This window comes from Taudactylus pleione, unplaced genomic scaffold (assembly GCF_031769625.1).
Source record: "Taudactylus pleione unplaced genomic scaffold, aTauple2 ptg000102l, whole genome shotgun sequence".
Taxonomy (NCBI): Eukaryota; Metazoa; Chordata; class Amphibia; order Anura; family Myobatrachidae; genus Taudactylus; species Taudactylus pleione.
The window spans coordinates 4,049,854-4,076,085 of NW_028284504.1; the positions used below are offsets into that span (position 1 = coordinate 4,049,854).

General features: G+C 44.0%; 1 protein-coding gene across 1 annotated transcript in view; it reads right to left on the reverse strand.

Moving 5' to 3' along the window:
* Positions 1 to 25,550, reverse strand: part of PSMD11 (proteasome 26S subunit, non-ATPase 11) — a 64,211-nt gene extending 38,661 nt beyond the window's left edge. The window contains exons 1-8 of the mRNA XM_088470688.1: positions 25,388 to 25,550; positions 24,792 to 24,893; positions 22,514 to 22,638; positions 15,926 to 15,997; positions 15,192 to 15,249; positions 9,329 to 9,523; positions 7,933 to 8,077; positions 7,441 to 7,501 (exon numbers count right to left, since the gene is read on the reverse strand). Coding sequence (XP_088326814.1) covers positions 7,441 to 7,501; positions 7,933 to 8,077; positions 9,329 to 9,523; positions 15,192 to 15,249; positions 15,926 to 15,997; positions 22,514 to 22,638; positions 24,792 to 24,893; positions 25,388 to 25,478 — 849 coding nt within the window. The 5' untranslated portion in view covers positions 25,479 to 25,550. The remainder of the gene's footprint in view (positions 1 to 7,440; positions 7,502 to 7,932; positions 8,078 to 9,328; positions 9,524 to 15,191; positions 15,250 to 15,925; positions 15,998 to 22,513; positions 22,639 to 24,791; positions 24,894 to 25,387) is intronic.
* Positions 25,551 to 26,232: the final 682 nt, after the last annotated feature.

Below are 26,232 nucleotides of genomic sequence, written 5' to 3' on the forward strand. Positions count from 1 at the left end.
AACAAATATTTATGTTAATTAATTTAATCAGAGTGTCTGAAATCACAGCTTGAGAAAGGAGCTGTATTATTATAATAAGAATGAATCACAGTCTCTTTTTTCCTGTACCCTGCATATTAGGGGTAAAACATACAGATGTGCCCGGCTAGTTTGTTGCTCCATACAGCCATGTAGCGCGCCATGCATCTCGGAACGTAGCGTAGCACTGGATAAAAAGTCATATAATGTAATACAATTTTTAGTCCACCAGGTGTCACTTTTCCTAAACTACACAGCACATGCATCAGAGTTCCAATGCATCTTCTGTATCACCGCCCGATGATTGACTGACAGAAGCTGTGATTGGGTACACTATAGTACCCAATCACACTATACACTATAGTATAGCATTTTGGTCATGGAATCTGGGCTGTAGAAGAATGTGTAATAAAGTATTAAATAATAACAGTACAGTATGTGTGCGAGTCCTGTACTGTTAAAAAAATAAATAAATATATATATTCACATACACACACATATATACAGTCAGGTGCATAAATATTGGGACATTGACAGAATTTTCATATTTTGGCCTCTATTCACCACCACAGTGGCTTTGAAATGAAACCAACAAGATGTGCTTTAACTGCAGACTTTCAGATTTAATTTGAGGGTAATTACATCCAAATCAGGTGAACGGTGTAGGAATTACAACGGTTTCTATATATGCCTCCCACTTTAAGGGGCCAAAAGTAATGGGACTATCAACTCAAAAGCTATTTCATGGACAGGTGTGGGCTATCCCCTCGTTATTTCATTATCAATTAAGCAGGTAAAAGGTCTGGAGATGATTCTAGGTGTGACATTTGCATTTGGAATCAGTTGCTGTCGACTCTCAATATGAGATCCAAAGAGCTGTCACTATCAGTGAAGCAAGCTATCATTAGGCTGAAAAATCAAAACAAACCCATCAGAGAGATAGCAAAAACATTAGGTGTGGCCAAATCAACTGTTTGGAACATTCTTAAAAAGAAAGAACGCACCGGAGAGCTCAGCAACACCAAAAGACCCGGAAGACAACGGAAAACAACTGTGGTGGATGACAGAAGAATTATTTCCCTGGTGAAGAAAAACCCCTTCACAACAGTTGGCCAAATCAAGAACACTCTCCAGGAGGTAGGTGTATATGTGTCAAAGTCAACAATCAAGAGAAGACTTCACAAGAGTGACTTATAGAGGGTTCACCACAAGATGTAAACCATTGGTGAGCCACAAAAACAGGAAGACCAGATTAGAGTTTGCCAAACAACATCTAAAAAAGCCATTACAGTTCTGGAACAACATCCTCTGGACAGAAGAGACAAAGATCAACTTGTACCAGAATGATGGGAAGAGAAGAGTATGGAGAAGGAAAGGAACTGCTCATGATCCAAAACATACCACCTCATCAGTGAAGCATGGTGGTGGTAGAGTCATGGCGTGGGCATGTATGGCTGCCAATGGAACTGGTTCCCTTGAATTTATTGATAATGTGACTGACAAAAGCAGCAGAATGAATTCTGAAGTGTTTCGGGCAATATTATATGCTCATATTCAGTCAAATGCTTCAGAACTCATTGGACGGCGCTTCACAGTGCAGATGGACAATGACCCGAAGCATACTGCAAAAGCAACCAAAGAGTTTTTAAGGCTAAAAAGTGGAATTTTATGCAATGGCCAAGTCAATCCCCTGACCTGAATCTGATTGAGCATGCATTTCACTTGATGAAGACAAAACTGAAGGGAAAATGCCCCAAGAATAAGCAGGAACTGAAGACATTTGCAGTAAAGGCCTGGCAGAGCATCACCAGGGATGAAACCCAGCGTCTGGTGATGTCTATGCGTTCCAGACTTCAGGCTGTAATTGCCTGCAAAGGATTTGCAACAAAGTATTAAAAAGTGAAAGTTAGATTTAGGATTGTTTAGTTTGTCCCATTACTTTTGGCCCCTTAAAAAGTGGGAGGCACATATAGAAACCGTTGTAATTCCAACACCGTTCACCTGATTTGGATGTAATTAACCTCAAATTAAATCTGAAAGTCTGCAGTTAAAACACATCTTGTTTGTTTCATTTCAAAGCCATTGTGGTGAATAGAGGCCAAAATATGAAAATTCTGTCAATGTCCAAATATTTATGCACCTGACTGTGTGTGTGTATATGTATGTATGTATATATTTATTTGTCTCATGGGCTCAGACAGGGGTCACAGGCATGCACAGCTTTCACTAAGACATGATGACTCGGTAGAGCGAGTGTCCTTTTTGCAACTTTTTACCTTCAAATGCATCTGAATCATACTGCGAATCGAATTGATAGCACAAGCAGCTTCTGCTGATGAAAATGATATGCAGCATGCCTATATTCTGTTAGCAAGTTCGGGTGTATCTGCACACGAAACGTTACGTTACACTAATAGCGACTATAACACTTTAACGTAGTGATTTGCTTGCAGATACACCCGTACTGGCTCACAGAACATAGGCATGCTGCATATCATTTTAATCAGCAGAAGCTGCTTGTGCTAATAAGATGCATTTTAGGGTAAAGAGACGCATAAAAGACGCCTGGCACTAGCAAGTCACACAGCACTCCTGCGCTATGTGTGGAGCAACTTGTAGCGCACAGAGAATACATGTATGTGGACGCATCTCTATTACTGTACTGCAAAGTACCTGTCCCCAAAAGTGACCCTACAGTAGATGCATATTTCTGTACAGAGTCCCAATAAAGCAGCCATATATTAGCTTACATTGACCAGAAGACGCACACCAAGCATTACATAATGACAGGAGCAACTGAAGTTCAGTTATTTTAAAAAACGCTACTGAACTGAAAGCATTTCTCTCAACATCCCACTGCAGTACAAATTTTATCAGTGGCACTCGCCACCTAGAGGTTAGGCAGTGTATTACATACCATGGCTTATCTTTCGTTGTAGAATACAATGGTACGCCACAGTACAGCCATCACGTAACTTTCCATGGCGCGACACAGGAGGCCTGAATGGCGCTCTATGAGCAACAAACTAGCTGGGCACATCTGTAAGCCACCATCTCTCTCCCTACTGGTGGATAAATATATTTAGGAGTATATTAAAATAAGATTTTGGTACTTACCGTTAAAACCATTTCTCTGATTCCATAGGGGACACTGGAGCTTAAGACACTGTGGTATAGACCGTGGTTGAATGGAGCCTGGTAATTTAAATTTAATTTAAAAGTGTGTCTGGCTCTTCCTCCTCTATGCCCCATTAGCCCCAATTAGAGGAACTGTGCCCAAGTGGAGACAGAGAGCAAAGCAGAGAAAGGAAAAGCAGAGGAGACACATACACAGAAAAAAAAGGTCTAAGGACCAAAACAGAAATAAAAACTTGCAACAAACTGCAGACAACAACATGCAGACACAACCAGAAAATTCTGAACAAAGGCAGGTAAATGCAGCACTGGGCGGGCGTCCAGTGTCCCCTATGGAATCGGAGAAATGGATTTAACGGTAAGTACCAAAATCCTGTTGTTTTCTCCTTCATCCACTAAGGGACACTGGAGCTTCCCAAACGTTCCCTCCCAGGTGGGAGCATGCAGAGAAACCTGCAAAACCCTGCGGCCAAAACTTAAAACCGAGGCCTAAAAGTGTCAAAACGGTAACACCATACAAATGTGTGAACTGTGGACCAGGTAGCTGCACAGTATAGCTGCGACGCAGAAGCACTTTTGCATGCAGCCCAAGTCATCCCCACTGAACGCACAGAGTGCGCAACTGGAGGAGGCCAAGCACTGGCCACGTAACCGTGACTGATAGCCAGACAGATCCATCTGGCCAATGTCTGCTTGGAAGCAAGCCAACCATGCCATGCTGCATCATAGAGTACAAAACTGGCATCTGATTTGCGCAATGCTGCTGTTTGGGCAACAGATTCGGAGAGACTGAACCACATCGAAGGAGTGAGAGGACTTGGCGTTATCTTACAAGACAGGGACCACGATCGGATACTTGATGAGGAAAGTAGATACAACCTTCGGCAAAAAAGCTGTCCGCGTGCAAAGCTCTGTCTGATCATTATGGAAGATTAGGTAGGGGGAGCGGCAAGATAATGCCCCAAGCTCTGACACACTCCAAACCGAAGCCAACAGGAGGACAGCCTTCCAGAACAGGTACTTTAGGTCCACCTGCTCCAAAGGCTCAAATACAGCATGTTGGAAAAAGGTCAAAACAAGGTTGAGATTCCAAGGAGCCGTAGGCAGAACATAAAGGCGGCTGGAACCAAAGGACTCCCTGAAGGAACGTCTCAACCTCCGGAAGCAGGGCCAAGGAACGCTGAAAGCAGATGGACACTTGTACCTTCAGCGACCCCAGACAAAGGCAGGCATCCAGCCTCGCTTGTAGGAAGAGTAACAGATGGGGAAGTCAGTAGGAAGTGGGGAACCCACACCTCTCACGCCACGGAAGACTTCCAAATGCGATAGTAGTGGACGGACATCACTGGCTTCCAAGCTTGAAAGCATGTTGGAAAGAACTGATTCAAGGATACCTTTTTGTCTTAACATTGCAGTTTTAACAGCCACGCTGTTAAACACAGTTGCTATAAGGAGTGGTACACGAACGGACCCTGCTGCAGAAAATCCAACCATAGAGGTAATGGCCAAGTATCATCTGCAAGAAGCAGCCAAAAGTTTAAGTACCATGCCCGATGGGGACAATCGGAGCCATCAGGATGACTGTGGAGGACTCGCTTGATAGACCCTCGGCAGAAGAGGAAAAGGCAAAAAGAGGTACACCAGATGGTACCGCCATGGACCTGTCAGTGTTTACTGCCTCTGCTGACTGGCATTCGTAGTCAGGGGAATCCAGTTCCAAATGCCGAAGCGGCGTCCCGCCAAGAGATGGTCAGTCTGGAGCCACCAGAGCAGAGAAATGCGAGTCCGTGGAAACAGACGCACAAGACGGTGCATCTGCAGGTGGGACCCAGACCACTGAGACAGTAGAACCAACTGGAACAGTACGGAATGGAACCTGCCGAACTGGATGGCCTCAAAAGAGGCCACCAACTTCCCCAGGAGACAAATACAAAAGGTGAACTGACATATTCTAACCAATTTCCGATTTGCCTGTGCATTGTCCGCTGGAAGGAACACTCGCTGAAGGGAAGTCTAGAGAATCATCCCCAAAAACTGAAGACGTTGGGATGGAACCAGGTTAGACTTCGGGAAGTTGACGATCCAGCCATGTTGGATGAGAATCTGATGTGCTAAGGACACTTGATCCAAAAGTTTGTCCACCGACGGAGCCGTGATGAGAAGGTCGCCCTGGTAAGGGACAAAGGTCACTCCCCTGGGATTGGAATGTGCAAGTAAGCATCCTTGATGTCCAAAGACACCAGGAATTTGACAGACTCCAGGCATGCAATGACTGAGTGTAGGGGTTCATCTTAAACCGGTGGAATGTTAAAGATTTAACGATTTGATATTCAAAATATGCCGGACTGAACCATCCAGCTTTGGAACTACAAACAGATCTGAGTAGAATCCATGAGTGTGTTGATGCACTGGAACTGGCACCAACATCTCGGAGGTCAAAAGCTTGGCGATCGCCAGTTGCAACACTTTTTGTTTCTGCTTTGCGACCAGCAGACCTGTGGTGAAAAAACAAAACTATCTTGTATCTGTGGGATACAAGATTGTGAACCCAAACATCGGAAAACAAATCCAGAACCAAACGTCTGGAAGCCTGTCATGCCACTGGTTTATCGACAGGTATAGGGTCTGGACGTCGGGAAGTACCGGGTTGTCGTCACATGGTCCTTCCACCTCTAACTGCAGACGAGGCACCTCTGGCTCTTCCTCGAAATCTGGTGGGGGCCCGAAAGTAAGGAAGTGCCCGAGTAGGAACGTCGCAGGGCAGCAGTGGTCGAGGGCAAGGAGGTACTCTTGCCACTTATGGCCAGAGAAATCCATTTGTGCAGTTCTGGACCAAATAAGATATCCCCAGTGAACAGGAGTGCTTCCACAGCTCGTTTAGATTCTGCATCGGCCTGCCAGGCTCAAAGCCATTAATCTCGCAGCGGGCTGCAACCACTGAAGCTGAGATTTTGGAACCTACATGGTCAATGTCCCTGGAGGCATCTCCCAGGTAAATAGCAAACTCCTGAGTCTGCTCAGGTAGGAGAATACGGTCAGCTCGTGGAGTATTAGACAGCACACCCTCAATTAACTGTTACACCCATTTTTCAACAGCTTTGTTTACCAAAGAGCTGACTAAGGCCGACCTGAGTAAAACTCCTGGTGCTGTGTATATGGATTTGAGGGTAGTTCCCAATGTCCGCTCCGAACACTCTTTTAAGGCCCCTGGGACGGGTAATGTCTTCTTCTTTGACAGTTGAGACCAATAAATCCACTGGCGGAGGAGTCTCCCATTTGACTCTGTTAGGTGTAGAAAATGGATAAAGGGAAAAAAAACGCTTGGACATCCAGACCTTTTTGTCTGTATGGTTCCAAGCCATAGACAGCTGCACATCCAATTGGAGAGAGGTGGGGAAAGGAACAGCTAGTTTCTGTTTCTTACCAAAAAAACGAGGTATCCTGCAACTCCACAGGCACCAAAACCATAAGAACCTGGCGGATTGCCTAGATGAGGGCTTCAATCCTTTGAATGCCTGAATCCGGCTCCTGTGAGACGTCATCTACCTCCAATAACTCACATACTACCTCGTGGGAGGAGCAATCCACAACGGATTTATATTCTGACAGAAGGACAGTTGACAGGAGTCTCTTTTTTTGATGGGCGTCCTGCAGAGCTCTCTGAATTACTGCTAGAGGCCCCCATGATCTGAACTAACCCTTCAACATAGCGGGTTAACTGTTGAGACCAGGCTGGTTCAGCTGCTTGAGAATAAGGCAAGGTAGCAGAACTGAATGCTCCCCCCGCCCTTCCAGCCCAGGACTCACTCCCTCTGTACTAACAAAATTATTTTAAATCTGCCAGTGCAGGAGCATGTGTATGGTCCTCCTTCTCGGCTTTTCCTTTCTCTTTTGTCTTGTTCTCTGTCTCCAATCTGGCTCAGTTTCTCTAACTGAGGCTGATTGGGCATAGAGGAGTAGGAGCCAGTCACACTTCTAAATAAATTTAAAATGCCAGGCTCCACTTAACCATCGTCAATATCCCAGCGCCTTAAGCTCCAGTGTTCACTGGTGGATGAAGGAGAAAGCATGGCTGTAAATAAACATGCATTAGCAGTAAACCAAAGCAACAACCTAGGTAAGGTTTTTCATTGGCCTAAGCTGACCAACTTCTGGCAGTCGAAAAATGTCTGGTACTCCATCCAGCATTTCTGATTGTGACACAACAAAACTGTTACTCGGTACAGAAAACCATGGTATCAGTTAAATAAACTATGACCAGTGTTATACACAGTACTCAGTACCAACCTGTCGCCCAGCGTAACGGAGTGCCAGCTTCCCACTCACTAAGGCCTGCACATCTTCTGGTCTGTTGAAATACAAATATATGAGTATTTTCCAAACAGAAAAGCTCCACAGAACCTACTTTCTATAATCCTGGGGAGGTCATTTGTCTGTTGTAGAACATTCAATCTTTTAATTACAGTTTAAACTGATAATTACTGCAAGATAAAAATCACAGAAAATCTGTTGGTCCCAACTGCTGCAAATCTTCAGATCTTGGTTTGGAGCATGCAGGACACAGGTGTGAATGTACTGATAACCGCACAATGAAATACATGAACTTTAGTTTGCATTATCCTCCATAATTCTATCATAATTCACCAAATTGTAATGTAGAATGTAATTAGCTATCATAACACACTGTTGTAATCAAAAGGATTTGATTATACATACATACAAATGTAATGAAGAAGCTAAGCATCATAGAGACACAGAATGTCTTGAGAAATCACTTACGTGTTCAGCATTATCTTGCACAGCAACATGTACTTCAGGGCTGTGATAGCTCTGGGGCTGTCAATGGAATCATTTCCCTCAAAAGCCTCATAGAAATAGGAGTATGCCGTTTTCCAGTCCTTCTCCTCTGCTGCATGGATAATTCCTGGAAAGCATAGCATATTGTATTGAGCAATATAGAAATAGATATCTACACCGACATCAGCCTATCAATGCCAGGAAGCCACTGATATCACTGAGGCATTCTCGGATGTCACTGGTTGCCCCATGATATCATTAAGATTCATTCTTATGCATATAATGTTTCAGGCTACAAAATGTCTGCCTCCACTGAATGCAGGTAACAGGAGCACTTTAAAGTCAACCTGTGCCAATATAACTTGTTGAATAAACCTTTAAAATAGGCTGCAATAACAGGTTACAATTAGGTACAGCCTAAAATGCTGAAAATAATCCATGAAGGAATGGGCCAATCCAGGAAATGTAAAGTTAACAACAATAGCAGATTGTACCTATGGGCTGCAGCCCCCCAGTAAGATCCACCACCTCCAGTGAGGCAGTTGCAGTCCGGGCACTAGCTGCATTGTCTGGCAGTGACTTGTCTGGCACTATCTGCTAGTCACACAGATAGTCCCAGGGGGAGGTGTTAACGCGGGTAAAAGAGGAGTTTTTCCAGTGGGAAGGCACTCTCATATCTTTTATTCTGCCGTACCTGGCTTCTAGGGGCTACAGCCAATGCAGCTCCTAGAGGCCGGTGCTTCTGCGCATGCAGTGATCTGCTGGATTTTCTGCGAATGTGCCAGTCCTGGCACCTGCCAGATCCATTGCACGTGCGCGATGAACATGGCAGGCAGCGAGACCAAGGCAGTCTGGAACGCCGTACGTCTGGACTGCAGCACAGTGGGTAGCGCTCCTCATCAAGGGTAGGAGCCACTGCTTAAAAAGAAGCAGCATTTTCAGGGGTCCCCCATGTGCACAAGAAGTGGATCCCATGAGAAGGACCCATACTATTCAGATGCAGGGAGTGGATAATTAAATTTGTCAAGAGGAATTCACATGTAATAAATATTTTTTAGATATATCCTCTCAAATTAGGTTTATATGTGCCGTAAATTAGAAAGTTAAATTCTATGTTATGTTCTGATGCATCAATTTACTGTCATCTTTGCATGTACATCATTTCTCAGCACTTTAATTAAGAACATATTGGTTTGTAGATATAAAAAAAAAAAAAAAAAAGTCATTTTACACAAGTGGTATCTTTACATCCTTCCCTAAAGGTCAACCTTAAATTTTCTCTGGTAAAGACTCACTATGATGATTATATTAGAGTTGATCCTGCTTTTATAAACAACCCACAAAATTATGAACTGTGAAGCCAAAGACTATTACTAACCTGACTGCATGTCCAGAGCAGCCTGAAGCTTAGGTGGGCAATAGATGGCATTGGCCGTGGTACGGGCAGATGTCAGTGCTGCTCTGGCTTTGGGTAAGTTGCTAAGGGCATGGTAGGTTTTGCTCTCCAGGAGTTGAACCTCAACTAAAAGGGCTTTGTCATCCATCTTTTTCAGTTCTCGTAGAAGCTGTGAACCTGGTGGGAAAGTGAACAAGTTAAGATCTTATCACAGGGTACTCACAGGAGCTCTATATGTGTAGTTAAAATGACAACATGCAATTGAAAATATGCATTCACAACTGTGAAATGCCCCAAAACAGTGCCGACAGGTCCGGCCAATATATCACAAAACTGAAACGTTAGCTATATTAAGCAGTGGTTAGCTAGGTGAAAACATTGAACATGGTCGGCCATGAAAAATGTGTGGGTAATGGGAGGAGGAGATTGCTCAATAAAAGGAAGGTCAGAAAAGGACCTTCCTCCACACCTTGTCCTCCACAAACTCTCAAGGAGGAGGGGAGAAGGCAGTTTGATGAGGGGATCCTAAATTGTGAGTGGACTGTCGAAGAATTTTAAAGGAGTCCTTTCCCTGCCACACTCTGGGGGGTATTTTTTACTAATGTAAAGGCCCCCCATACACGGGGCGATTTTTCACACGATCTGGCAGTTTTCGACTGATCATAACCAATCGTGTGAAAAATAGGGTTTTCATAAATGATTCCAATGCGATGCGCATCCCCAGTGTCGTGGATCGGCATTGTATATCAGATGGAAAAACCATTTGTTCTATGATCCGTCGTGCTGTAAATAGGTAAACGAAGCATCTTGTAAGATGCATTGTATACCATTTACAGCTTGCTGCGATGCATCGGACGAAACTTGAAAACGTAACGAGCTGTCGTACGTTTTCAAAACGTCCCATATATGGGGGCCTTAAGAGTTTTTAGAAGTGGAGATGTTGTACATAGCAACCAAACAGATTCTAGCTATTATCTTCTAAAAGGTGCTAGTTAAATGTTAAAGAGAATCTGATTGGTTATGGGCAACATCTCCATTTCCAAAAACTGTAATTTTAGTAAATTTACAACCTGGCATCAGATAGAGTCAGCCGGCAAATATATAAGGTCAGACAGCCCACAGATAAAGAAATTAGGAAAAAAATCAAATCTTCGACCTTAGTGAAAATGTTAACATATATAACATTGGATAGAGACCAAGAAGTCATTGATGAGGCACTTAAAACGTCCACTCTCTAACAAAAAGAAAGGGGCTAGGCAAAGGTAAATTAAGAGTTATGGTAGACTTACCTTTGTTAACGCTATTTCTTCGAAGTCCATAGGATCCACAGGGATACCATGGGGTGTGTGTGGTCGGAGATGTCCGGGCACCAAACGGTTAAAGCTTTAGCTCCCAGGATGAACTGTTCCTCCTCCACATATACCCCACCAAGGCAGGAGCAGGAAAGAGGAGCAGGAAGAAGTCGGCCTCCTGTTCGTTCTTGCTCCACTCTCCAACGCGTTTCGGACCGGCTTGGTTCTTCTTCCTTGAGAAAGGACCAAACAGGTCCGAAACGTGTTGGAGAGTGAAGGACGGAGGAGCGAGTGGCAAACCCACAGCCAAGTTCGAAGAAGCTGCCCAGCGCCTGACATCATCCAGCGCCGCGGCCTCCACACGCTGCCGGGACTCTGCCAGGAAAGAAGCAATCGCCAGGAGAGGAAGAACACACCACCGGTAGGAAGGTAGGGAAAGTTAGAGGAGGCACTGGCACTATGGATTATTACTTGTGCGGGTAACCATCGAGACTTTTTATGCTGCTTTAACCACCAACTCCTATATCAGTCTAAAAAGACTATAAACATTAATCCAACTATTGATGGATTTATTTATGCTCATATGATTATTATGCCTTCTATGTTTTATCACAGCGCTCAATTTTTATATTTTATTGTTGACCTTTTTATTTGAGCTGCTAGACTACAAGTGCAAAGCACTTTTTATACCTCAAGATTAAGAAGAGGTCATCTAGGTATGGCAGGATTCTGACTCCCTTACAAGGCGTAAGGGAGTCAGAATCCTGCCATACCTAGATGACCTCTTCTTAATCTTGAGGTATAAAACTGCCATTATTTTGGTAAAGACCCGAGGGGCCGTTGATAGACCAAAGGGCAGCACACGAAATTGTTAGAAAAGCAAACCGTAGGAACAGTTGGTGGGTTGGAGTAATAGGTACATGCAGTTATGCATCCTGTATGACCTGAGAAACCATGAAATCCCCAGGCTCCAATGCCAGGACAATTGATCGTAGAGTTTCCATGTGGAACTTTGGCACTCGGATAAATTTGTTGAGGGGTTCGAGATTCAGAATAGGCCAACGAGACCCATTCGGCTTCTGGATCAAAAAGAGTGGAAATAAAAAACAGTTCCTCTCTGAGCCAAATTACCGGTATTATCACACCTAAACGCAGCAGGGTGAATGGCCTCCTGGATGGCCAGAGCCTTGATAGGGTCTGATGGGGGACCTGTACAAAAAAATTGCTGGGGAGGACGCCTCAGGAACGTGAGGGCGTACCCCCGAAAGATACCACTTCTCGGACCCAGGTGTCTATTTGACGCCAATAGTCGGCAAATCAAAGAGGTCGGCCTCCCACCCTGGAATCCCCCAGGAAGAGGCCCGCCCCATCAGGTGGAGGGTTTGTAGTCAGACTTGGAAGCTGGACGTCTGGCCGCCCAAGACTGCTTGAATCGCGCTTGGTGGTCTTGTGAGAACTAGACTGCCTGGGAAAGGCCTGTCCTCTTGCCTTACCCAAAAGGGACGAAAATAGGACAGCCTAGGCTTAGGGGCAGCTGCTGATGGCAGAAAGGCAGATTTTGAGGCTGCCACAGAAGCAACAATCTGCGCCAAACAGCTTGTCTCCAGAGAAGGGTAAGTATTCGAGTGCCTTCCTGGATCCGAGCCCGCCTTCCAGCACCGTAGCCAAAGGACCCGGCGGGCGATTACCAAGGTTGCAGATGCCTTAGAGGAAAGGAGATCAGTATCCAACGCAGTTTCTTCCAAATAAGAAGCCGCTTTCTGAGTATGGGAGATGTATGCCAGTTGTTCCCTGGTAGCATCTGATGGCAGGCTCTCTTCCAATGCTTCGATAGCCTTAGCCACTCAGTCCACAGCCATAGCCGGCCTAGTGATAGCGCCAGAAAGCAAGTAGTTTCTAGTTTTTCTATATCTGTGGCATCCTAAAGGGAGGATGCAGGCGGTAAAGGCAGCATTGAGCTTCTGATTAAGCGTGCCACATGCGAATCAACAGTGGGAGGGACTTCCCACTTAGTTCACTCACCAGTAGGGAGAGGGTATAAAGACGCTAGTCTTTTTGGGACCTGAAACAATTTGCCAGGAGTACCCCAAGCTTCTCCCATGAGCTCAGTGAGCTGTTCTGATTCAGCCTTAACCACCTTTTGACGTTTAAACATCGGGGTTTTAAGCTTAGGGGCCGGTTCATCATCTTCTACATTCAGGATTGATTTAACCGTCCTCACTAAAGAAGGGACATCCACTGTTGAATGACGGTACTCCTCATCCAATAAGTGCGACTCGGAGAGAGTACCTTGTGCGCCATCTGCCTCCTTAGATGATGCATCAGAATCTGAAAGCTGGGTGGACTGAGAGGATGATAGTCTGCCTATGTGCCTTGGTGGCTAACGGTCTGTCCGTCTGTAACCTTTGATGATAGGTGGCAGACGTTTGAGCCATATTCTGAACTGAGTGGGCATAAACATCCATCCAGGGAGGATACATAGGGTGTACCAACATATTAGGCTGTAATAGTTGTGGGTACCCCATGGTGGGAGGCAGCATGGGAGCTAAGCGGTTCACTAGCTGCATCACAACTTGGGATAAGGAGGACACCCAAGGTGGCTCCAGGACAGGGGCTGGCACAGTGGGCTGGAGAGGTGGTACATAAATAACAGACCATCCTGCACGAAATCCTGAGAGGACAAGCCCGCTGTACAGGATCTGCAAATAACCAGCACAGGGGCCTCAGGCTCCTGTTTTCTCTGATGCTGGCCATACACAGCGATATTTTACCCGATCTGGCTGATTCCGACACATTGGAACGACAGATCGTGTCAAATATGGCCAAATCCTGAGTAAATTGTGAGTCCCCACTCACGATCACGATGCGCGTCCCCGCTGGTCGCACATCACATCGTCAGATCTGCCGTGCGGTAGGGCAGATCTGACAATCTAGGAGGCGATGCACTGTGAAAGTCTGGATGCAGGAGAGATCGTATGGAGATTGGACACCAAATCGTGTGGAGATCGTGTGCTGAGCTGCCGGGGAGAGTTTCAAGGGAATTCGTACACATCGGCTGATCGTGTGCAGATCGCTATGTGTGTGGCCAGTTTTAGAAGACATAGTAATAACCAGCCAGGAGCACCCAATCAGTGTATGGCTAGTAATGCAGTGACACACCCTTTACAAATACAAGTAAATGTGAAGGAATATTGAACCCATACACACCTGGTTGTTGAGGGTTAAACAAGAGACGTAAGGTTAGATATAGCTGTCAGAAAGTTTTAAGACAGTATATCACCCCCACAGGAGAGCTAGCACAAGTTACATACAATGCATATAAAAATACTTATAATAGGCACTATATCAACTACTCAAGCCTCACAGGGCTGCTAGAATTTGTGCGCTGTATAACCTGGCCCCAGGGATAGGTATACAGTGAGACTGGACGCGAAACTCTTGAGACCTGTAGCTTCACAAAAGCCCTGATTAATGACTGCTAAGCATCTCATATAGGGAGGGTGAGGGGAAGAGCAGCTCAGAGGCGGAAATCCTCTTGTGAGGGTTTTCGATCTGGGCCGGGGGAGGGGCTGCCGGGGTAGAGCCTACCTCGCCACTGCTGCATCAACCGCCGGGTGCCGCTGACCTCTACATGGTCCCCAACGTCATCCTTTATACTACCCCCGTGGTCTAGTGGGGGAGCGGACGAACCAGTCGTCCCACTGCAGCGTCCTCCGGCAGGTCTCCACCGCAGGAGGTAAGGACTGCACAACACGCGATTCCCCATAAGCGGGGAAATCGCCTTGCCTGTACTTCTCTGTGTATGCGGCCGCAGTCCTGGGTACCCAGTTGAGCGGCTAGCCGAGTCTTGGTGTCGTCCACCATAATCACCGGACCACTCATTGGTGTTGCGGCACCGGCGGAGGTAGCTGGAGCAGTCACACAGTTGCCCATTAGGATGTCTTGCTGCTTGCTCAGGTAAGTAAAAAAAAAACCCTCAAAAATAAAGCTTGGGGCTGCCTAAGCAGTCCCCATCTAAAGGTGCGACCAGTCCTGGCGGCACCAAACGAAAAACTGTGTGCCTGTGGCTGGGTATATGTGGAAGAGTACCAGCGCATCCTGGGAGCTAAAGCTTTAACTGTTTGGTGCCCGGACCTCTCCGACCACACACACTCCAAGGTATACCTGTGAATCCCCTATGGACCCTGAAGAGAAAAGGGGACTTCTACAAATACAAGATAAACCTAAAATCCATCAATTTACAAAATATATACTTAATTTTTACTTAAATGTCCTTATATCGAAAATGTCTATGGGTCGGAAGCTTAAAATGTTGACGCTCAGTTGCTTAAATGGTTATCAAAAGGGTTGTGTGCTCAAAATAACACAGTAAATACATGTGTGCCACTCGACACCTTCTGCAGTCACAATTTTAAATTGCTAAGTGTTTGAAACCTAAACTTATTTACAAAGCCTGTCTTGAGCACTAAAAAGTTGAAAACACAGAGAAATCGGCAGCATCAGCTTTACAACCCAAAAAAGGGCCAAAGGCTGCCAACTACTGGCTCACATACCCAATTGCAACGCCTCTTGATAACGTTTAGTGTCGAAGTACAGAGACACAAGCCGAGCCTAAAAGAAGAGTGTACAGTATTACTATAAGAGTACAAAGAAACAGTGTTGTACAGTGCAGAGGTTCCCAAACGCGGTCCTTAAGGCAACGCAACAATTAAGGTTTTAGAGATATCCAAGATTGAGCACAGGTGGTTAAATCACTGACGTACTAATTAAGTCGCCTGGTCAGGCATGGATATCCTTAAAACCTGGACTGCTAGGGGTGCCTTGAGGACAACGTTTGGAAACCTCTAGTATAGTGCATTTAGAAACTAACAGGATAAAAGAGGAAGAACATCTACTAAAATAGCTACCCACTGATCCTTTAGTTGTGAATTAATTGATAATGCAAGTCTGCAATTAACCCAATAATTTATAGCCAGAGAATGGACATCCACCTTTTTTCCACTCACAAAGCACCCGTAAATATAATATGGTGCTTATTTTCAATGAAATACATTTCCCTTCTGAATTACATCTTCCTTATTTATCACCTGATTTGGGAGCCTTGGTACAGGTTTTTAATAATTCACCAGTCCCAGGACGGGCCTGATGTGTTCTCCTCTATATTGCAGTGTTAAATAAAAAGATCAATAAAAAGAGAATCAATAATCCAAACTCTTTCCTTTGTTTACGTACATACAATTAGAATATTCCTTAAGGAAAAACCTTATTACAGAATGAACCAACGTACCTCAAGTGCCTGTCGTAGAAAGGTCCTTTTCTCATCCTTGGCCCACTCAATGCATTCTAAGCACAGCTCCACCTTCAAGAGAGCTCAATGGTTACATTTGTGTGATTCAGTCTGATCCATTATTTCAAATACCCTTAATCCAAGTTACACTTAAAAGTAGAGTCCTATACATTGACTGAGCTGGTTATCCCGTAACTTTCCAAGGCCCTAACCATTTTTTATAGGGACATATGGCATCCAAATTAGACAATGAACTGCTGATCAGCAATAATTTTTATCATTAAAACAGAACATACAAAGTGCACTGTAATATTGTTTTCACAGTAAAGCAGTGGTTCCTAAACTGGCTTCCGCAGGGCACTTGCAGGGGTGCCACAGTTTGATGATCCAGGTCCAAATTAAATTATTTATGGTCCATGTGTAGGCTAAACCAGAGCTGGTGCCTGCCAATCAAAATATGTGGGCAACAAAAGTGCACCGCCAGACGATAATTAGCTCCTCTCTATCTCCCACATATAAAGAAATGCGTACAATCATTCTTACGGCACCTCAGTAATGCGGCGAGATCGGTTATTCCGATTATTTGGAGGTCGTCCTAACCGTAAAGACTGGTCTCAGAGGATTGAGTACTTTTTGCCCTTTCTGAGGCAGATAAATTTACTGAGTAATTGTGGGACTTGGTTTCAGTGGTTGGAAAATACAGCTTCAGATAGTTATAAGAATTATATGTCCACCCTGCTTCTTCCTCCCTTCTCTTCTCCCACTGCACTGAGGGCCTGATTCAGAGCCGCTCGTAAGCGGCCGCTCGTTCGCTCCGAGCGATGTTCGCACATCTGCGCTTGCTTATGGGTCGTAATGTGCATGCGCCAACCAGTCAGTGCGGTCGGAAATCGAGCGCTCGCAAAATAGCGAGTGCCTGCTAATTTGAGTGACAGGATGAGGCGTTTGTGGGTGGTAACAGGGGAAGGTGCTTGAAAACGGGGAGTGGTGATCCGAACGCAGGCGTGCCAAACGGTCAAAACTGGCGTTTTAAGGGTGTGCATAATTAACAAAGCAGCGTCATCGGCCACGTCACTTGGTTGTCTCTTAGCCTGAACTGTTCGCATGATTGCGGTAGGAAAATCCTACCACAAGCACTGCGAGCAGTTCGACGCCTTTCGATGTACTCGATTAATCTAATAAATAGCGGAGATGACGTAGGATGCGAGCGGCCAGGGGGCGTCTTTACAAAATAGCGAGCGCATGTTTCGTTCGCTCAGACATAGAGGTGTCAACAGACCGCAAAGAGCGAGCACTCAATTTAAATTGCCGGCCCCTTTTTCTGAACGAGCGAGCGCAAATAGCGTCCGGCTCTGAATCAGGCCCAGAGTTCGTCTATGTAACTTCTACTTACTGTACGGTTTCCCGTCACCATTCCTTTCTTTGGATTATCACAATCTGTCTACCGTGTATTTCCCTTCCTTTCCTTAAACTCCTTGGGCTCGATTCAATTGAACGCAAATTAAATAGCGCCAGGAGGGAGCTCCCAGAGCTATTCAGTTCTGCGCGCTGTTAAGGATTTCTTCTCGCACCCCTCCAGAGTAATCCGACAAAAGTACAGACGCAATGCTGTTTTCTGCCCTTAGAGCGGCGGAAACAGCATCGCACCAGGAAGTTTAGTCGGAGAATGCCCATTCTCGCGACTTAACACCCTGTTTAAGGCACGAGGGACGGGAGAACGGGCATTCTCCGACCTAACAGCGTGCAGAACTGAATAGCTCCGGCTCCCTCCTGGCGCTGTTTAGTTCGCGTTCAATTGAATTGAGCCCATTCTTTTACTTTGCTATGGTCCCCTACACATTCATTTCCTTTTTATATATTTTTCTCTCCCTTTTTATAATTTGTTCCAACATTGTATTTCATTGGTCATGTGGCCTTTGTTTTGGCATTTCTTAATATTGTTGATCTCCTTGATACTCCATTATGTTCCTTCAACATTTAAGAGTCCCATGGGTGCTCCTTTTGATTGTCTATTGTATGTACCTTTATCAGTGTTTTCCAATAAAAACACACAAAAAAAAGGAAAAGAACTACATTAACACACAACAGGACATGACAGAATAGAAGTCAGACACTATTACTTTACTAAAACATGTCCACTAAGTGAAAGAACTAATATCAGGTAATTGATGCTAATGTGATAGTTACTTTTATCTGTTTGAATCTTTTTGGTTTTTGAATTTTCCAAGGGAACTGACAAAATATACCTGGAACTAGATGCCAAGCAGGGCTAATGTAACTGATATTCAGATTAAAGGGGCTTATCCATTAGCAGATAAAATGAACGATTGAACGATATATCGCTCATTATATCTGCTAATGGATAGGCCCTGAACGATGACAGATGCGCACTCCCGCAGCCGATAAATCGCATCTATCATCTCTCCAACATGTTGGTCAATTATCACATATAGCTGTACGATATTAGCAACATCATGCAGTTTATATGCGGTAAACGACGAACTATGGCCCTCATTCAGAGCCACTCGCTAGCGGCAGTACGCTCGTTCCGAGCGATGTTCGCACATCTGCGCATGCGTACGGATCGTTATACGCATGCGCGAACCAGTCAGTGCGGCCGAAATTCATGTGCTCGCAATATAGCGAATGCCTGCTATTTTGAGTGACAGAATGAGGCGTATGTGGGTGGTAACAGGGGAAGGTGCTTGAAAATGGGGAGTGGAGATCCGAACGCAGGCGTGCTTAAAGGTCAAAACGGGCGTTTTATGGGTGTGCATAATTAATACAGCAGCGTCATTGACCACGTCACTGGGTTATTTTATAGCCAGAACTGCTTGCAAGATTGTGGTAGCAAAAACCAACCACAAGAATAGCGAGCAGTTCATACGCTGGTCGATGTACTCGATTAATCTAATAAATAGCGGACATGACGTATGGTGCGTGCGGCCAGGGGGCGTTTTTAACAAATAAACGAGCGTATGTTTTGCTCGCTCATTCAGACTTAGAGGTGTGAACAGACTGCAATTTGCGAATTGAACATTTGAATAGCCACCCCTTGTTTTTGAACGAACGACCGCAAATAGCGAACGGCTCTGAATCAGGCCCTATATTTTTTTAGAAAGCCACTCCCAGGACGCTCCGAATTCCTTCTTTAATGAATATTTAAACAATGATTTAAAAAATCCACTCCCTGAATGTCATACGATATAGTTCATCGTTCGCTATATCGTTTGCAAAATCGGTCATATACATGACCGATATCATTCTGCGCAGCCACCGGAATTTTCAAGGGATATCTTTTGTCTTTCAACGCTCAGAAATACATCTGCTAATGGATAGGCCCCTTTAGACTTAGTTTTGAATTTTTAATCATCACTATAGGTGTTATTTTTATAGTTATAATATAATTATAATGTAAATACTTGAAACATACTAGGGGCGGTATCCAATTAGACCCAATATTTTTTCGGGGGTGAAAAACAGGGATTTTTCGCCGATAATCCCCTTTTTCGTTTTCACCCTATCCTATTTGTTTTGGGCGAACAAACAGGATAACTTGCCCGAAAACACATAGGATCCATGATAAGTTCACAGACCTCCATGTTTTCACTATTGCGCTGCCAAAAAAAAAACTGCACTTTTCGAGGATAACTTTTCATGACACATCAGGCCCCAGAAAAAAAATCCCCGATAAATGCCGGACTTGGGCAGGACTTCGGGGCTAATTGGATAGCCCCGGGGGATCCATTAGCACCCAAGCAATGTTCGGGGCTAATTGGATACCGCACTAGATGTCTAGAGTGCTGCTCAAATCAGAACAAAGAATAAAATAAAAAAAGTTGCCCTAATAAAGCACAGATGTGTCCTTTCTTACTGTTACTTTAGTCCCGACAAATAGCCCCTCTCAGCGCATCAGGTCCCGTGCGGCTCGGTCACTTCTCACTCAAAATGTGTGTCTTATTCTCATAAGTAAAACAACTGGGAGCGACAAAACTACATTTCTAGCTTGCAATGATCAATATGTGTAAGTTTAGCACATCTGTGTGCGACAACCTAAATCTGTGTATAAAGGGCTCTGATGTGAGCAGCTGCGGCTTTCTCACGCCAACTTTCTTTGTGCTTCATCTGCAACTTTTTACATGTGTAAAACAAATTCCTTTGCCATTAAAGTCCCAGCCTAGTCTCTCTGATACACTGCGAGTGGCTTCTCGCTGCGTCTGTAATGATTGTAAAGATACAAAATTGACGTCTCAGTCACGCCAGGCATCTCACACCATATGATGTATGGACAACCAGTAAGTAAGGACACATCTGTAAGAGTTACACTAGGATACGTAGGAGGAGCTTGGGCATATTTATTTTGTTTTGCTTCAAAATTTTGCCTAATGTTATCATGGCTGCTTCCAATCAAGGCTATATATAAGGCCTAGTTGGGTGTAACTCACAAGCCAGCTCTTGTCTATATGTTACACTCTGTACCTGAGAGGTGAGTGCATTTAACTGCAATTTAATGGTGTGTTGGGCATACATGCTAGGGCTAGGAACCTGCAGAGAATTAGAATCACTTAACAGGCTGCAAGCTTAAAGGTTTTGATTAAAATACGAACAAATCCCCATACTTTTATTTGCTAGATACACACAGATTTGCAGTAGATTATTGTTAGCACTGATAGCAAAAGTCTATTTGTATGCATATATGGCATTAATACTGACACGCAGCTGGTACCATGTACAATATGGGCCAATCCGAGCGAGTTCATATTTATTTTCTTTTATATAGGGGGAGATGTACACTCTTTAGAAGGTTTGATAGAAGTGGAGAAGCTACCCATAAGCAAGCAACCAGTTTCTACCTGTCATTTTATAGAATATACTTGATGAATACAAGCCAGAAGCTGATTGTTTGCATTAGGAAAACTTCACTTTACAGGGTTTGATACATTTCCTCCATAGTGCTTTACTAGTACCCTTGTGAAATGGAGCATGGATATAGACGATGCACTATTGTGACTAGTTAAACTCATTACACTGGCCGGAGTACGCACTTTGGTGCAGAAGAGTCAGGGCACTGTCAGACGGGAACATTTTTCAGGCTAGGACCCCAAAGCAGTTTAAGTGTTATGTCAACCAGTGTATCTTGAATGTGTGTTGGGAACGCTTCATCTGACACAAAGGCAACTTCTATTTCTTTATTACTGAGAGCCTGAAGTAGATGCAAACAATCTCACCCAATGCATAAAGTACAAAAAGTTCTAGGTACCAGAGCCTTCAAACCATCCTCAAAGCAGGGTCAGTACCCCCGATGTGGTCAAGACACACAGCACCTCAGGCTTTTAAGCCGCCGGCGCTCTGGCCAGAGTAAGAAGTAAAATGGTCCATGACCGTAGGGCCACAACTCCCCCTAGGACTCCGCTACACACTTACTATAAGCCAAAGCATAGGAAATGTGAAAGGGGAGTACTCTTACACTTACTGAGTGCATCTTCGCTTTATGGTTCCTAAACATCTGTCTGACATTGTCCTAATGCTGTCTAGTAGGCTGTTTTTAAGGTGTTGCAAAATGTAATTTAAAATGCAATCAACATTAAAATATATGGATAATTTTAAAGGACAATTATTTTTCATTGCTTAAAAGTGCAAAATACACACAACAGTATCTGTTTTGCAAATTTGGTAAGATATATTCTAGCACAGTGATAAAAGATAATGGTTATAACTGCAAAGTAAACCCTTGGGACCTCTAATGCTGATAAAACCTCATAAATCAACACAACAATGGACAATTGTTTTGGGTGCCAATAGCTCCTGTCTAAAGTGACCAGGAGCTATTAAATTGTTTTGGACACCCAGGCCCAAGGCTACACTTATCACGGATTTCTGCTTGTACCCTCCTGAGGTGCGAGCAGAAATCTGCCTTAAGTAAAGCTTTGGGGCCGGGCGCAGCTTAACTGCAGCACGTCCGGTACTTAGGTTGGGTACACACTAGACCATGTGTACCCAGCCCGACCTTGGCAGCAACGAGACTCGGCATCGGCAAGCAGGCAGCGATGGAGAAATGGCATCAGCATGGCCCTTGCTAACGGCATCCCATGTTGACACAGCGGGCACCCACTAGACGATATGCCCGATATGTCAGTCTGATCCTCCGGATCGGACAACATATCGTCTAGTTTGTATCCAGCATTAGTGTGTGAGAAGCTACTTTAAAGCGGCTAACCCCGTGTATTTGGGCGTTGTGACCATCGCGGGGCCGGTCGTGCACACAATTGAAAGCTCCTGTCACTTTAGACGTGAGCTAAGCATTCCCAAACAATTAGATCGCCTTCTAAGAATCCAGGTTTTCTAATTTTACAAATATTGTAAAAAAATTTTTGAGATAGACTATTATTCCCTTTATTAATACCAGCAAGCTGTGTTGCATGCTCAAAGATAAAATGAGCATGCACTGCCACCATGTAGCATAAAATTCTGATGTCTTATGCCTCACTCACGTGTACTAAATGCCTATCACCTACAGTGCTGAAGAACAGTAGGTCTAGACTGCCTTTTACTTTGCATGGGAGTACATAATGCTTTCTCCTGTCTCACCTCCTGTCCAGTTGCTGCCTCCATGTCTAAGAATAGATCCAGCAGGGATCGCACAAGTCTGGCTGCTTTTGCCTTACTGATGGCATTCAGGAACGGACGTACATATTTCAGCAGCCCACCAAGCTCTGCAATAAAAACACAGGACAGAGGCATCTGAGATACACACTAGTGAACACATAATAAAATAAATAAACACTTCAGCCCACCGGAACCTCTCAGACGTTGTGATCTCAGTGGACCAAAGATGCTGCACTATACAGCATGGGGACACACATTACTGTACGCTGCAGCCAGCTCTGCACTTTGGTTACTTCTTTGCAAAGAACAGTCTACTTCAGGGGTCTTAAGCAAAGTTTATTCAGCTAAGACTGGGCACAGGAATTTCATTTTTAAAATCTCTGTTTAGAGATTGGAATATTCATTTAACAGCAAATATCTATGAATTGAAGACATGCTCTTTTTATAATCAGGTTACTTATAAGTGCCATTAAGGAAAATAATAGTGTTCCTAATCATTTTCACCAATCAACATTTTACTGGAAAGACACCAATATACAAATAAGTAATATTTCAAACTAATAAGCTAATATGAATAAACATGAGGCTGTGCAACACTTTAGAAATGTGTTGTATAGAAAGACATTTCCAGACATAACATGTCCTGCAAAGTCACTAAACTCAAGATAAAGAACATTCTCAATGTAAAATGCACGATTTCGTTTTGTTAAGATATATCCAAATCCACTATTTGATATTTATATCAAAGGCCAAGTAGGAAATTATGGAGCTGAATATTAAACATGGAATTACCAGAATATTTATTCATAACTAAATTTGTCCTTTCACTCCTCTACAGCAGGTTGCATTGTTAGGAGGGAGATTCTTCTCTACCACAACAGACAAAGAGGGAGATGTAGCAAAGCTTCTAAAAAGTGGAGAAGTTTCCCATATCAACCACAATCAGCTTCTAGCTAGCATTGATGAAGTACATGCTATAAAGATAGGTAGAAGCTGATTGGTTGCTATGGGCGACTTCTTAATTTGTCCACTCTTTAAATACTTTGATATCTCTCCCCCAGAGTGACCGACGGCTTAGCATATTTGCTTTTGCAGAAATGTACTGTATTCATATGCGCAAACTGGGCCGGGGGTGCCACAGCAATTGAAAAGACTGTGTTCAACTACCATCGACACAATCCTACTGATGGCGGAGAAGCTGCAGTTATAATGGAACAGGGAGGTAACACAGAGCTGCAGTGGGATGTCTGAAAGCTTTAATATAGGAATTTGGTGGCGCTTTAATAAGTGTGATCTTAATAGCATCAACCGCCTACATCGCCAACATCTCAGACGATGCCCAGTAGATTGATAGCACAAGTGAAACAGCTGTGACTTCTCCTTTATGCCAATTATTGACCATATCATCTTTGTGAATCTAAAAATATGAGTAGATTATTACGGTCAACAGAGAGATTACAAGGCTCTCAAACAAACTGCTATACATCCTAGGTGGCACTTAATACATACCATCTGTGTGCCGAGGAACAGAAATGATGGAATATTAATTTGGTAAATACTGATTTGAGCAATATTACTTCACCAGAAATGCAAATGTTTTGACATATGCTGATAGTTATGGTGCATACACGCGGTCAGATTTTCTGGAAGATATGAACGATAACTGTAAAAATCGTTACATCGTTGACATGCACCGACGAACGATGCGCGTGCCCGCATGTCAGATAACGATATCTGAAATCGACGGTTTGCACTCAGATTTGGACGATTTAATTCATTTAGATACTGTCAAAAATCGTTCATGAGATCGTTGGTAAAATCGTTCATCGTTGATCTAGCAAGTCTGCCCGTGTGTAAGCACAATTAGCTTTAGATTTGATTTTTGAAAAGAAGTGGTATTGCTCCCTGCCCCAAAGCATATAAATTAGCTTCACTAATAATATTGTAAGATGACTGATGCTTTCTGGAAAACTGCCATAATAAAAAAAAAAAAAATATGTGATATTAGCATCTTCTAGTATTCCTCTTCCTTTAGTTTCAAGCTTTGAGAGTAGTTAACATTTTAACACTTGCCAAACACCCACAAGTGAGTGAAATAATAGTTTATAAACAATGTGTTCCACAATAATATTCAGTACCTTAGAGGATCAAAGGAATACATGAGAATATGACAGCAGGCATCCACCATAGAAAGTTAAAGCACACACTAACAGGACGTGAAGACAAAATAACTCAGTGAGGTTTCATCCTGTGAGCTCACCTGCAGCCTGACCCGTCTTGGCGAGGAGCCCACCCAGCTCCAGAATACTCTGTTCCTTGACACGCACGGCTTCTTCATCACTTTCCTGGATATCTCGCTTCACTGCAAATCAAACAGCATCATCTAGACACAGCTTTCACAAGCTCACATACTTAGGAAGCAAAGCATATGTACTACCTACTTGTGTGCAATTTTAAACATACACAAAATATATAGTCTTGCTATATCATCCCTTTAGTATAGAGCACGTGTGAATTACACAGATTCTGTGGCTGGCTGTCTTCAAGTCTCCATTTCACCTGGTTTTAATCAGCCACAGAAACTGTGTAATTCATATGTGCCAAATGAAAGGGATGATATGGCAAAATATATATGTTATATATACATACACATATAAACACAAAGCCTACATGCTTGTAATAAACATCTAAGTACATGTGAAGCATATAGTCTCCACCACCCCACACAGCTATAACAATGCCATACGGTCTCCCTCCACTACAGGCTACACTATCCCCAGCTCTATCCTCATGTGCCTCCTAGAGACAGCAGTTACTGCCCTCACGGATTTGCTTTACACATTACAGTGCTCTCACCTATGGACTGGAGGATATCTATGCTCGCAGCCTTGTCGGTCACCAGCATTTCTTGCGCTCTTTGAAACTCAATCACAGCCGCTGCCGCCATCTTGCCCTGTCCCTGCACCCTGACACAGCTCTTCCGGGCCGGAAGTAGCGGCGACGGAAGTCACCCCTGTGAACGGCCTATTCCGGGGTCCGCCGCGGGGCATTCTGGGACGTGTAGTTTTGGCAGATGCTTGCAGTTGAATGATGAGTTGAAAGATAAGTGAATGAGATAGTAGTGTAGTGACTAGTGAGTAATAGTAGTAGTGATGATGATCTGCTGGTAAGGCAGGCGGGTGGCAGCAGGGTTGGAGTTTTCCTAAATGTCACAAGTACGAGGTGTTTAGTTTGGCTAGTGTGTCCTCCTGTTGCTGGGCTGCTCACCTAGCCACTCTCATTGTTTGTTTTGTGGCACTTGTTCGGAGTGAAGGGAAGCAGGCGGGTGATTGCTTTTGTTTGCATGAAGATTTTTGTGTTATAGAGTGCTGGGCAGGGACAGATAGCACATTCACAGATCCTATTATGGCAATGTGGTTTGGTGCTTATGCTGTGGTATGCCGCTGTGTATTGTACTCATGGCATACTTGCCAACTTTCCCTAATTACCAGGGAGACTCCCTGAAATAGTAGCAATCTCCCTGGCGAGTCTAGGGGGCACATTTATTAAGATGTGAGTTCTAGTTAAGAAGTGATGTTGCCCATAGCAACCAATCTGATTCTACTTCTCATTTATCTAGCACCTTCTAGAAGATAATACCTGGAATTTGATTGGTTACTATGGGCAACATCACTTCTTAATAGAACTCCCATCTTAGTAAA